The 15163-nt window shown below is 35.2% G+C and overlaps 1 protein-coding gene across 6 annotated transcripts in view; it reads right to left on the minus strand.

The window, feature by feature from the left end:
- KIAA1328 (KIAA1328 ortholog) overlaps positions 1 to 15163 on the minus strand; it is a 406212-nt gene that overhangs the window by 335104 nt on the left and 55945 nt on the right. For all 6 annotated transcript variants that reach the window (XM_061131341.1, XM_061131342.1, XM_061131345.1 and 3 more), the window contains one exon: positions 9974 to 10089. In XM_061131341.1, coding sequence (XP_060987324.1) covers positions 9974 to 10089 — 116 coding nt within the window. The remainder of the gene's footprint in view (positions 1 to 9973; positions 10090 to 15163) is intronic.

The raw sequence follows: 15163 nt of genomic DNA on the forward strand, positions 1-15163 counted from the left end.
CCTGAAAAGTAAAGCTGTTTTGATTATAAAATAGTACACCACAGACGTTAAAAGGATCTCAAACAGTAAGGTCAAAAACTCTTTAAAAGCAAATCTCATTAAAAACTGCAAAATAATACTTTAAAAATTACTGTTCAAAGTGCATTAATATCCAACCAGGAGATTAAAAATAAGAGAAAATTATCAGAGAATGATATCTGAAAACATACCAATTATTTAGAAATTGAGTGTACCCTTCTACAGATAAGCCAAAAGGGTTTTTTTGATATATACATACAATAAAAATACCAAAGAACTAGTTATGTCTGACTCTCTGCAACCCCATGGACTGTAGCCTGCCTGGCAGCCACTCCATGGAATTCTCCAGGCAAGAATACTGGAGTAGGCTGCCATTCCCTTCTCCAGGGGATCTTCCCGACCAAGAGACTGGACCCGGGTCTGCCGCATTCCAGGAAGAATCTTTACCATCTTAGCCACCAGGGAAGCCCCCAAAATAAGAGAAAATTACCAGAGAACGACATCTGAAAACATACTAATTATTTAGAAATTTAGTGTACCCTTCAACGGTACACCAAAAGGATTTTTCAACATATACATCGAATAAAAATATTGAAGAACTAAGGACATATTAAATACTATCTAAATCTGCTCAGGCTGCCATGACAAAATACCACAGACTGGGTGAAATTTATTTTCTCACCATTCTAAAGGCTAGAAAATCCAATCAAGGTCCCATAGGATTTGGTTTCTGGTGACAGCTCCCTTCTGGTTTTCAGACGGCCACTGTGTCCTCACATGTGGGGGATGGGAAGAAGGGAGGGAGAGAGATCCCCTTCTCTTCTTATAAGGCTAGAGTCCTACTGGATTACAGCCCCATTCATATAGACATCATTTAACCTTAGTGAAGTGTCAGTAACTCAGCAGTGTTAGACTCTTTGCAAGTCCATGGACTGTAACTCACCAAGCTCCTCTGTCCATGGAATTCTTCAGCCAAGAATACTAGAGGCTCGCCACGCCCTCCTCCAGGGAATCATCCCGAATCGAGGATGGAACCTTGGTTTCCTGCAGGGCAGGCTGATTCTTTACCATCTGAGCCACCAGGGAAGCCCTCACTCACCCCCTGAAAACCCGTCTCCAGGTGGCTACATCAGGGGGTTAGGGCTTCAACACATGTATTTTTAGAGGGACACAAGTCAGTCCATAGCAAATACAAAAATAACAAATACAAACATACATAAACAAATAAACCTTGCTAAGCCCAAAATAGAGGGCAAGTGGCTGAAAAGCACAATCTCATATTTCAGTACTCCAAAGCATATAAGCTTAACAGTTAGATAAATTTATCAAGATTTCTTTAAGACTTGTTTCATTTTCACAGAAAGAAAAGCTAAAAATCAGAAAAGGTACTATGAGATGGAAAGCAGATCTTAATCATGTCCTAGCACATTTGTTTCAACATATAAATATACTTCACATTCTTTTCCAGCCTTAAAACAAACCAAAAAACATTTTTTCAAATATAGATCCCCTTTGGCTAGACAATATCTTCTTTTCTTCAAAGCCTTCGCTTCTCTACTACTCAAGTCTAAAGCAACTGCAAATTATTCTTCTAAAATGAAATTGAAATGCTCTTCCATTCAGCGACTGCAGTAGAGTCAGAAAGGGATAAAGTAGCTGGCCCAAGACTGACGTCAACTTTCTTATTCAAAATCCAGCACTGCTGAAAGAACACCACAGATGCCCAAGGAGCTAGCTATAAGATGCATAAGTTAGGGCTGTTGGCATAGGTATGAATAGTTAAAGAGATCTAAGAGTCAAATACTGCTAAAAATTTTTCATAAAAAAAGTCCTAAAGTCTTAAAGAAAGCTAGCAAAAGGAACAATGACAAAGAAATACAAACTGCAGTAAGCGGGGGGGGGGGAAAAAAAAAAAAAACAGTGAGATTTTCCTATCTAGTATGTAGGTGCCACACAAATCATAAAAGTGAAGGTAACATATATTACATGGCATCAGAAACAGAAGGCTTTAATGTCAAAATTAAGAATACATATTTGATACTTTAGGCCATAAGAAGCCAAGGCAAGTTATTAAAAAGCCAAGTGATGTAATAAAAATAGTCCTTAAGAAAGATTAACCTGGCAACAGTGATAAAATGAAGTCAATCAAAGGACAGCGGAAGATAATGGAGATGGGCCAAAGGATACTACACAAGAATGCAGTGATGTGTCAGTGAAAACAGCAAAAGACAATCACACCTTCTTTATCCACATATACAATGTAATATTACTCAGCTATAAAAAGAACATAATAATGCCAGTTGCAGCATCATGGATGAACCTAGAAATCCTCATTCTGTGTGAAGTCAAACAAATATCATGATATTGCTTATATGCAGAATCTTAAAAAAAAAAAAAAAAGGCTAGAAATGAACTTATCTACAAAACAAAAATAGAGTTACAGATATAAAAAATAAACCTATGGTTACGGGGTGGGGTTGGGGGATGGGGTAAGGATAGACTGGAAGGTTGGCACTGACATATACACATTGCTATATACGGACAACTGGGACTTCCCCGGTGGTCCAGTGGTTAAGAATCTGCCTTGCAACACAGGGGATGCAGGCTCAATTCCTAGTCAGCGAGCTAGAACCCCACATGCTGCAGAGCGGCTGAGCCCTTGCACTAAAACTGCTGAGCCAGTGTGCTCTAGAGCCCACGTGCCACACCTGGAGAGCCTTTGCGTTGCAACTGCTCAGCCCGTGCACCACAGCTAGAGTCTGCATCTACAACAAAGATCCCACATGATGCAACGGATATCCCACCTGCCACAATCAAGACCTGATGCAGCCAAATAAATTTATATCAAAAAAAAACGATAACTACTAAGGGGCTACTGTATAGCACAAGGAACTCAACTCAATACTCTATAATGGCCTATATAGGAAAAGAAGCTAAAAAACAGTGGGTAACAGATTTGATTTGTTATACACCTGAAACTAACACAATACTGCCTATCAATTCTACACTAACAATTTTTTTTTTTTAAAGACAGTGGGTTAAGAGTAATATTTCAGAGGGAAAATGATAAAGACTTGGTGACTGAATAGAAAAGCCAAAATACAAGTGAATCTCAGGAACATCCCACATATCTGGGTTTCTGAATAATTAGGTTACACTCTAGTATGTACTCCGCCAAGCACCCCCAGCCTGCCGCCATTTTTTTTTTAAACCAACTTTGGAAAAAAAGCACTGTAAAATATATTATAATTTTTGTTTGTTTGTTGTTGTTTCTTTTTATTTTTTTCATTTATTTTTATTAGTTGGAGGCTAATTACTTTACAATATTGTAGTGGTTTTTGCCATACATTGACATGAATCAGCCATGGATTTACATGTGTTCCCCATCCCGACTCCCTCTCCCGCCTCTCTCCCCATCCCATCCCTCTTATATTACAATTTTTTAAATAAAATTTTGCTTTAACTATAAATCAGGCTAGAAAAGTAAGGCCTATTGTTATTTGCATTGTTCACAGCTGCAGAAATAATTTGATGTAAAGATATTTCCTGTCATTAAGATTTCACTCTTAACCCTACAATGGGCTGTATCTTTATCTGTAAAAAAACGAAAAAGAGCATCAGATTCACCTATCTTAACCAGGTTATTGTGAAGATTAAAAAGTATAAGTTTCAGTGCTCTGTAAATAGAAAAGTCAAAGTGAAGTCCTCAGTTGTGTCCAATTCTTTGCGACCCCATGGACTGTAGCCTGCCAGGCTTCTCTGTCCATGGGATTTTCCAGGCAAGAGTACTGGAGTGGGATGCCATTTCCTTTTCCAGGGGATCTTCCCGACCCAGGGATCAAACCCAGGTCTCCCGCATCGTGGGCAGATCCTTTACCCTCTATGGGCGGAAGCCCATACACAAATGTAAGACATCTTACTAATAGAAGTACTAGACATACATAAAAAAGGCAATGGGATAAAAACAATTTGCCATTATTTTAATGCCTCAGAATCAGGCATCAAATTCGTTAACAGAATTACGAATGTTAAGCAGTGTGCTGCATTTCATACAGGATGGTCTTGAGATACATCTAGGTGGGGAGAAGTTCTAGATTGCTGTACATTTTCAGTTTTTATATGGTTTTTAATAGTTTTAATAGCTAACTCTGTCAGCTTCAATATCCTCACTGTAGCTTCTTTCCCTACTTCTAATTTTCTGCTTTTAATGGACTTACAAACTAGATCCCAAACAATGAGTTTAATATTATACGTGTGATAGCCTCAAGAATTTTCATGTGAGAAAAGTGCATTATTTAGGGGACCAGAGCAGGTAAGGAGTACTTCTTTTTACTTTCATCTTGGATGAGTCCAGAAAAGTAATGTGTAAATATAACTCACTACAGAGTAGTGTAGTATAGTAGTATAACAGAGTAACTTAAGCTCTAAAGGCTTATTGAAATGAAGTACATAGATAAAATTTTATATAGTTTTTTACTTCCTGCAAACATTTATCAACAATTTCTCCCTTCAGTTAGCATTAATATCTAAGTATTTTTAAGAGAACAAAATAATATTCAAGAACAGCTCAGGCAACAATAATACCAGTAATAACTAGTTCTTTCCTTAAGCATGATTATTTCTTCTTAACACAATGGTAAAGGGTTATTTAATCTGTTATTATGATTTACAATGACAATATTATCCTGATAATATACAATAATAATGGTCCAAAACCTGCTAAAGTTATACAGCACCACAGAGCAAATAAAACAGCCCCCAAAAGTACAACTTACACAGTATTAGAGATAGTTATTAGATTAGTAAAGCAATATTGTCTAGGGCTTGCTAAATGGAATTAACTGACTTTATCCAAGTATGCCAAATATATCCTATCACCATAATTCAATTTGTAAACATAAAAAAAAAACAATATTTATTCAAAAAGCCAAGATTCATCAAAGCTTATGATAAGGTGTCTGGCAACACACTTTGCTATATTCATATGCCACAACCACACTGCCAGGCACCAAAATACCCTCTCCTCTGCCTATAGGCATCTTCACTAAGTTTACATTTTTAATTCTCCCCAAACTGTTTCTAAGACTGGAGAAACTCCTGCCTTTTCTTATGAAGGACCAGAAATTTTAATTAGAAAAAGAAGACTAATCCTGTCTTTTGAAGTTCATTTCCTTTCTTATGAAACTTATTTCCATTTATTATCCTACCTACTCAAGACCTCTGCACCAGATCTGTGATAGAATTTCCTACCGTATGGTTGTTATTCTTGGCAAAAGTCTATCAGATCATGGTAGTCTGGCTCATGTAGCAGAGATGCATATAGTTAAATAGAAAGCTTTGAATACCCCTGAAATATTACTGCTATTCAAATAAATGATTTCTTTTTATAAAATTAGATGACATTCTTGTGAGTTTTCTCTAGCCTAATTTCAGCACAGATATACTAAGATCTTTGGCTCATTCTAAAATATTCCTCAAAAAGGGTAAGGCTGGTTCCTTTAAAACTCTTTCTTCCCAGAGCAAGGTTTTTAAAATGACCTCTGATATAGTGGCCTCAAGGATCTAAGCTTTAAGTACCTCTAAACCTCTTCAATTGACTAAGTCTCAGTCAGAGAGATAATGGAACAGATCAGAAGGAAAAGAAAACAAACACTCCTGTCAGTCTGGTTTCTGGGAGAGGGAAGTAAAACCTGATTTGCCCTTGATAAGCACCCAACTGGTATAAATGAGACAGAAAGATCTCCTCCTTCATAGAAACAGAAGACAAAGCACATTGATTTCACTCTCCTGAAAAACCAAAAGTGTTAGTCGCTCAGTTGTGTCTGAGTCTCTGTGACCCCACAGACTAGCCCACAAGGCTCCTCTGTCCATGGATGTGGAATTCTTCAGGCAAAGATACTACAGTGGGTAGCCGTTACCTTCTCCAGGGGATCTTCCTGACCCAGGAACTGAACCCAGGTCTCCTGAATTGCAGGCAGACTGTTTACTCTATGAGCCACCAGGGAAGTCCTTTCACTCTCCTACTGGGCCTCTAAGCAGCCTAAGCATCTGCTTAACCAAATGAAAACCATCCAAAACCGACTGAAGAAAGGAAGAGTTGAAAAACAAAGGAGCTAGTCAACTCACTCCTCATCTAAATTAATCATAGTAATAAGGAAAATTGCTATCTTTGTTTCAGTATTCCAAAGTAAGAAACACTGCTAGATTCTTTACACACATAAAGAACCTACCAAATTTCAACAAGCCTACAAAAAAAGGCATTATTAGCTATCCATATATTATAGATGAAAAAACAGTCAGAAAAGTTCAGCAGCTTTCCCAAGGTCAGACAGTTCATCAGTATTAAAACAATTTTGACTCTAAAGCCCATTGTGCTTTCTTGTCTGTCACTTCCCTTGCTCTGTCAGTTAAAAGAGGGAAGTCAGCAAACATCAGCCTTTACTTTCCTTCTGTAAGCTTTTGATACCATCCTGACCTGAGACATATATTCTGGAATTACAATCAGCTCAAATATTAATCAACATTTATAATGGCTACATCCTCTGTGTCTTACACTATTACATGCTAACATGTTTCAGAATTATTCCTGTTGGACAAATTATTCTGTCCCTTTCAGATTTACCTCCCCATTCATACACATTTAGTTAGGGAAAAATCTCCTAGGTTCATCAGATTGCTAGACTTTGTAAATGACATATTCATTTACATAGCTAATTTCTCAGGAAACAAGTTTTCTTTGTTCAAAGACTGAAAACTACTAAGAGTATTTATGTTTTAGTAATAAATTCTCTAATTAGCATAAGAACAAATCCTTCAAAAGTTTGATCCAAATGAAAACATGTAAAATAGCATCACTCTTTTCTACTAAGGGACTGGTCTGGGTTCATACAATTAATCAATAAATCCTATTATTAGGACTTTTACAACAAAAGAACCCCGTAAATTAGGATAGCACATCATTAAAATGCCAAAAATCAGAATCCATATAGTTCCTCATGCAGAAAAAGGTTTTAAAATAATTTGAAATTATCTCATTTCATGTATGTGAATCTGAATCATTCATGTATGATAGGTAAATGTATCTGTAGTTAAAATTATATTGTTTTAAATTATATCCTTGTTTTATGTTTCTAAGTTTTACAGAGTTTTATGTACAGTAAAATCACCTATATTAACCTTTGACAGGTTTATACTGGTAAAGGAGATTCATACTCAAAAGAGCAATCTACTTGGGAAAAAAGACATGGATATCTCACTGTTTTTTAATTGTATCTTCCTTTCTCTTTTCTTTGACAAGTTCCACAAATACCACTTATCTTTAGGTGATTCGAAAAAATCTTAAACCAATTACACTAAACTATTTTAATTTTTGAACATGGTCTACATTTACTCCAATCTTCACTCACAATAATAATACTCAAGTCAAATCTTTTTATCAAAAAGATCAATCAATCTTTTATCAATCTTTATCAATCTTTTATCAAAATAGGTCTAATATGACTCATGTCTAAGTCTTTGACTGTATTTTCCTTTACTTTTTAATCTTACAATTTAGATCGGAGTAAGCAAACTTTTCTGTAAAAGGTTAGATAGTAAATATTTCAGGCCACAAGATCTTTATTGCAACTGCACCACTTGCAGCTGCAGTGGAAGCACGGCCATGGAAGATATATAAATGAATGTGTGTGGCTGCACTTAGCTGGCACCTGACAGATTTGGCCCATGGCAGTGGGTTGACCTACGTGCTAAGAAAAAATGGAAATACTGTGTCACTACAATCACCTGAGGGTATCTTAACATTCAGCCTGACAGAAGAAATTATTCTGTCCATAATCATGCTGAATGTAGACTGCTTCGATATTACAAACAATTAATCTTGACCCAGAGAGTGCTAATTGTAATAGTTCACCAAAGTTAAACTGTGCTTTACCATATAGCCACACATTTGTTTTTGTTAGGCTAGCACCAGATAAACAAGGTCCCATTCTAACTGTAGCCAGGCTTTCTAACTTATCTGTGATCTCTTTCATCTCTCATCTCATTTCTCAGCCCAATTCCACTGGACACAATACCTTTTTTTTCCTCCCAGGAAGATCAAGGTATCACCACCTCCTCCGTATACAAAAAGTGATTTCAATCTCCCCTACTTTTGCTACCAGAGTTGAAGGCTGACTTCATTTCCAACCCCCTTCCCTGCTGCCTCCCACTGTATAAATTGGACAAGCTGAATGCTCACTTTCTCAGCCTCCCCTGCAGATTAGCATGCCCACATGATAAAGTTCAGGACAACAAATGTCTCATGAAAGACTGCTGGGTGGCAGCGTAGGGGGAAATGCCCTGACAAAGACTGCATGTGTTCTAAAAATGAACAGGGAGTCACAACTACCAGAACGGCTTCCTTCCTTTTTTTTTTCTGCCTTAATGCAGACATAATAACTGAAATTGGAGCAACCATCTTGCAACCTGGAATCCCACAATCATTTGAAGAAACTAAGAGAACTCTATAGACCCATCGCTGAAAACTTTAAGCCACTACAGCAATGCCAGTGGCCACTTATCTTCAGAACTGTTACATGCAAAGTAACAGACCTATAAAGCGAGCTTCCGTTACACATAAAGGCACTCCTGGTCTACCTTTTCTTGAATGTGCTAGGGTCCTGAGTCACTACTCCTTTTGCAGAGTGAAAGATTAACACTGGCTGAGCACAGTTGTAAATTCTGACTAAACAGTGCTGTTTCAATCAAAAGAAAAAAGCATCAAGATGAAAATCACCAACAGGGGACTGCCTGAGAGTTGACAACCCGGGCCAATAGAGTCAATGAGAGCAAAGAAAAGCGAAGGCTCAAGATCACCCAAGTGCCAAGAACAAATATAACTGGAAAAGTACTCCTTTGAACTGGGGGGGCCCATAAAACTAACAAATGTCCTACTCCACAAATCAAATTGGAGAATTCTGATTATATTAATCTGCAATCACACATTCCCACTGTTTGAAAAATGCAACTTCAGATCTCAGTTTTAATAGTTACTTTTTGTGCATTTTTACCCAGTGAATTAATTTTTCTTCATGCTTCTCTTTGCCTTGTTTTCACAAAGGTATAGTTACTGTCAATATGTGATCATTTTTGACACTCAAAGAATCTTCAAAATAATTATTAAAATCACATAAATTATGATACTGACAATAAGAACAATGGTTCCTTCAGGAATTCACATAGCCTGGCAGATCCAGGATCCTAACTTTAGGGACAATCACTTCTCTTTTTTGACAATTGCCAGTGCAAAAACGCCCAAAGATAAGCAATTGAACCCAGTCAAAACAATTTCAGCAATATACTTATTTCAACTCCTATATCCCTTAAAGTACAATCCTTAAGATAAAACTTCAGTTTTTACTTTATTTTCTTACAAATAACGCAATCATACGTATTTACACTCACACACCCCTCTAATTCTACACCCAATAGTTTCTCTTCCACGAAAACAGTTTGGTGGTATTATGCTGCAGTATAAATGTCTATCAATTACAACATCTATAACCTACAACGGATTTTTTTTAACGATACTAGAGTAGAATGCCTTAGAACTGTCAAAGCTTTAGCCAGAAAGAGTACTAAAGACAAAGATGTTTTGGGCTCAATTACAGTAGTGGACCAGAATTTAATAAAGTTCCAGCACTACATGTTAATGCCCAGCTTCCTGACTGTCTCTCTGAGTTGACAAATGCGTGCTCCACCGTATAGCAGCAGGGGAACAGCTGGGCGGCTGCATCAAGCACAAAGGGAGCCTCGCCACATGCTGCCAAGTGCCGTTCTGATTACCGCGAAATGGCAGCCCATGCAGATTTACACTCGGTTATAAATTAGAACAATTATTTCTCTGGAGTTTACGTTTTCTTCATGAAAGAGTCAAACTTTCTGAATGTTAAAAAAGAGGACTTTCAAAAAAGGATATCTTCCCTTTCTTTGATGATCAATTCATTCTGTTCTTCCAACTGCCTGATCTTCTTCTCAAATGATTCCTGCTCAGCTTTGAGTCTTTCTTCTGTCACTTCCTTTTCCTCACTTACTCTGAAAGAAAGGTAAATGAAAAGAAAATGCCCATGAGAATAAAATAAAATATGTGCCGACAGCTGTGGTTTACCAAAACTAGATTTCTTCCAGAAGTGTGCTGGTTTTTTCGGGGATACTTTATGTCTTTAAAATTTCTTCTCAAATTAACCTTTCAGAAGGGAATCTTCCAAACCTTTGTAATAAAATGTGTATGTGATTTTTACATTAAGAATTTTTGCAATAGTCAGAACTGCCTTAAATATAGAAAGTCCTATACTTTATGGGTTTCCAATTATGATCCAGGACAGAAAAATATTTAATACAAAGATTCCATCTCTTCATTATCAAATAGGCACAATTTATATTGATTTAGATTTTTTCCATACTTCTATTTAAATCCCAACAATAAAATAAACAACATACATATCACTTAAATATTTCACTAAATATGCATGGGCAATTTTACTTTTTCCTGGTACTATATCCTGCAATCCTCAGTAACATATAAATGACTGGACTGGAATTTTTAAATGGAATTAACATAAAAAAGGTCTGCACATTTATTCTTAGTTCAAAAAGGATTGTGAAGTTAATAACACTGACCAAAAATATGTATCTTTAATGCTTAACTCTGAAAAGCATCCCAACCAAAAAAAAAAAAAAAAAAAAACCTAAACAACAACAACATTAAAACTTACCTTAACAGAGGACAACCTTAATTTTCATGTTACTCTATGAACAGAAATGTTGGTTCTGAATTTATGTTACTGGTGATTAATTCTCCAAAAAGAGTACAATACATTTTAACCTGTAAGATTACACTGGGATATGGGTAAGTGAAATCCACAGGGAACCCAAATCTTTTCTCTGAGCATCTAAGTTTATCTCTTCCCTCACCTGTGTTCTATCAGAACAGCTTCTGAATAACATGGACCCCACAGCCTCTCCTTTGTGACTAGATGGTGATAAGATCAGTGAGATAACAGAAGGAAAATTAAAATTCTGAATGTTCAAGAGTTGACTGCATCTTTGAATTCATTTGTGTGAAAGTGCGTGGCATACAATGTTTTAAAAAAATAGATTTATTTTCTCTTGCTTATCATGACATTCAAATCATTTTCCCAACTCCTATCATTTACATGTAGCATACTACTAGGCTCATGAATGGGACTCAGGACCTTCTTTCTAAGAGGATAATCTCTAGTACTGATACAATTACAAGGAATCCAGAAAACTAAACAACGAACAAATACATATATACACAGAGGATTTATACTCTGGTTTCAGGTTATCCTGCCTCTCTTGTTGCCATCTTTTTACAATGCCTTCCCTTTTCCTGTCAGTATTCTCAACCACATTTGCAATAATATGTTTCACAGTAATTTTCCACTGCCTCTAAGTTTTTTCTAAAACTGTCAAACATTTGAACCATTAATTAATTCTACCATCCAAATCACTCCTCTTCAATCTATCAACCAGTTCCTGAAATGCCTTTGTAGGAAATTGTTCCAGATCAAATACACCCCCAAACTGTAAATCAGAAAACCACATATATATAGTGACTGTGGCAAAGCATGCTTATTTCTCTGAGTATCAATATTCCCACTTGTAAGCAAAAAAGGCTAAACTAGACAATTTTAAAAATTCTTTCAAAAAAAAATTCTTTCCAGCTTAAGTTCTATAATTTCTTTCACTATACTATAAATATACTGAAACTATATATGTCCTTTACAAACATGGAGGGCATTTGCAAAGAAATAAAAAAGAAGTCATCAAACATTTGGTTGGGTTTATAACCAAGGCATATAACACTGTAATCTATGCAAAAGCCATAGTCAAAGGCTGAAAGAGGCAGTGTCAAAGGATAAGAGACATTATAAACTGTAAAAATGCAAAATTTAGCATGAGGTTAATATAAAACAAAACAAGTGATGAATCTGTAGAATTATGCATAAAATAAAGATGAAATAGGTACTGCTATATACTATAAGCAGAGAATAAACACTTTCAAGGTGAGAAAATATGTGGACAAATCTCTCCCTTTAGATTGGTAAGATCTTGAAGATAAGGCTGAGGAGGAAAATCCTTAAGGAGGTAAGAGAACATTTATTTTCATTTGCTTATTAAAAAATATTAGCCAAATACCTAATATAGGAAAAAATAATCATAGTAACTTTACCCAGTTATGAGATATCCAAAAAGAGCCTCATAATGGTCCACTGTCATTTCAATCCCATTCATAAAAGCCATAGAAATATGAGGAATGACCACAGACTTGTTTCTTCAAGAAAGCAAGGCTTTCAAGGTCATAAAAATAGTAAAAAAAAAAAAAAAAAAAAAGTCCACTATCGCATTGACCTAACATCAAAGTAAATTCACAAAATATGTCTAGAGCCTGCTAGGTCAGAACATCTACCTCAACATTTACTTACTCCCTTTGCTGAATGTAAAGAAAATCCATGAAAACTATAGGGATCACTAAGGGCAAAAAATGATTGTACATATATTTCATAATGCCAGTGGCTATGATGAGGTTTCCCCAAAACTTAAAATACTCTATCTAGAAAAACCACTCTTTTCTAAATTTAGTTTCCAGAGATGTTTGAAAATATTGTTGCTACACTATTCAAACAGAGCTTTTTAAAAAAAAAATAAAATCTTTTCTCTTATGCACTATGATCAGACTACCCCTTAGTGATTATTATGTTCTGGAAGGCTATAAAATTAACAAGCTGTGTTAAGCACAAAAGCCAACACTTCTATAGGCCTATCTAAAGATATGCATGGCTTCTCTGTGGCCTATTAGCATAGTTAATAAAAGCAATTATATTAATACAGTCTTAAATGCTGAGGGCTTGCCAATAAAACAAACTCAAGATTTTACATCCACTCTAGAATATGTCTTCCCATTTAATTTATGTTCAATATTTCCCATGAGGTGTATAGATGAGTAATTATCCAGTATCATGACCTACATTTTTTATCAAAGCATTCTCAGACCACAAAGTAACATAAAAATACCTAATATTCTATCTAATTTAGAGTATAGCAATAAGCTAGTTAACAAAACAAGAATCTAAATATACACAACAAAGGGAAATATTTGACTAACAGGGATAGAAAAGTTAAAAACTCTGGACAAGAGGATATTCCCAGTGTTGGTTTGTTAATTATTCACAAGAAGGACAACAGTCTGTTCATAAAGTAAGAAATCACCATTTCAACATTTGTTTAATGTCCCAGAATATTTCTCAATAATGTCCACAAATTGTACTTCTTTTATCTAATAAGAACAGAGAATTCATACACTTAAGAGTTGCATGGTTGGGCTGAAAACTATGCCAAAAGGCCTGAATTTCTTTGAAGCCTTATGTTTTAGCTTAAACATCCCTAAATATTTTTTTTATTTTACTCAATAAAACAATCTTTTCTGTTTTAATATAAAAAATTTCCCCATGTTCATCTATTCTTTACTTTTTAGTAAAACTAATGTTCAAGAAAGAGATTTACTTTATGGTTTTATACACTCCCAGTGTCTTCCAGGTACTCCATGAAAAGGTACTTTCACACTAATATGAAAGACAAGGTGAAGGCAGTAAAGTTTCTAACCCAAAGAGAATTAGTTAAGGCTCACGCAATGGTCAATCAAATAAATTTCTTTCCCTGATTGATATCTCACATTTCAAAGCAGAGAATGCTGGTTACATTTCATAAATTCTCAGTATTAACTTAGTGGGTAAAATTTAGAGATGAGATATCCTAGATTTCACAGGATACCTAGCAGAGAAAGGGATATATTGTTTTTGAGCAAATGTAAATGCATGGTGAAAAAGAAGGGTTTCCATCACTAAATACATACATATACACATACATACACACATGTACATAAAAGACTGCACTTTTCTCCTATGATCACAAACAAGTCAAGAAATGTCTGCTCCTACCACTTCAATTCTACTTTATATTAAGAGATTATAGTCAGCAATTCAGTAGGGAAAAGATATAAAAGGTGTCTAGATTATAAAGGAAGAATTCAAACCATTTATATTTTATATGACATGATTTTATATACAGAAAATCTAAAATATCCACTTAAAAACTATTAGAGCTAAGAAAGGAGTTCAGTGAGGTTACAGGATAAAAGATTAATATACAAAGTCAATTATATGTTTATACACAGGCAATAAACAACCTCCCAAAAAACTAAGGAAAAAATTTCTTGAATATTTGCATCAAGAAAAATAAAACACAAAGGAATAAATTCAAGAGAAGAAGGAAGATGTGTCTACTGAAAACTATAAAAATATGGTGAAAAGAAATTAAACACCTATAAAACTGGAAAGACATTCCATGTTCATGACTGGAAGACTTTATATTGTTAAGATGGCAATATTCCCCACATCAGTCTTCAAATTCAACTCAATCTCTATTAAAATCTCAGCAGGATTATCTGCAGAAATTGACAAACTGATCCAATCCTAAAGCTCATAGAGAAATGAAAGCGACTCAGAATACCTAAAATATTCCTGAAAAAGGAAAAAAACATGGGAATTTCATACTTGCCAATTTTAAAACTTACTTCAAAATTGCAATAATCAAGAGACTGCAGTACTGTCATTAAGAACAGACATATAGATATACAGAACATAAACACTTTTATAGTAAACTGAATTTTCAATCAGAGTACCAAGAAAATCAAAGAGAAAGAACTGTCTTTTCAACATGTAGTATAGGGACAACTTTCTGTACACATGCAAAAAAATAAATCTGGGCCCCTATAACTCAAATCGCTTACAAAAATTAACTCTAAATGAATTAAAGATCAAACTGTAAGAGCAAAAACTATAAACTCTTATAAGAAAACATAGGCATAAATCTTCATGACCTTAAATTAGGCAATGGTTTCTTTGATATAACACCAAAAACACAAGCAACAACAACAACAAAATAAATAAATTGGACTTTATCAGAATTAAAAAACAATGCAAAGAATGGGATCAAAGTTTTGCAAATAATATATCTGATAAAGGACTTGTAAATAAAGAACACTGAGAAGCCAAAAATAAGAAGATAACCCAATTTGAAAGGATCT

The sequence above is a fragment of the Dama dama genome, chromosome 27, assembly GCF_033118175.1.
Source record: "Dama dama isolate Ldn47 chromosome 27, ASM3311817v1, whole genome shotgun sequence".
Classification (NCBI taxonomy): domain Eukaryota; kingdom Metazoa; phylum Chordata; class Mammalia; order Artiodactyla; family Cervidae; genus Dama; species Dama dama.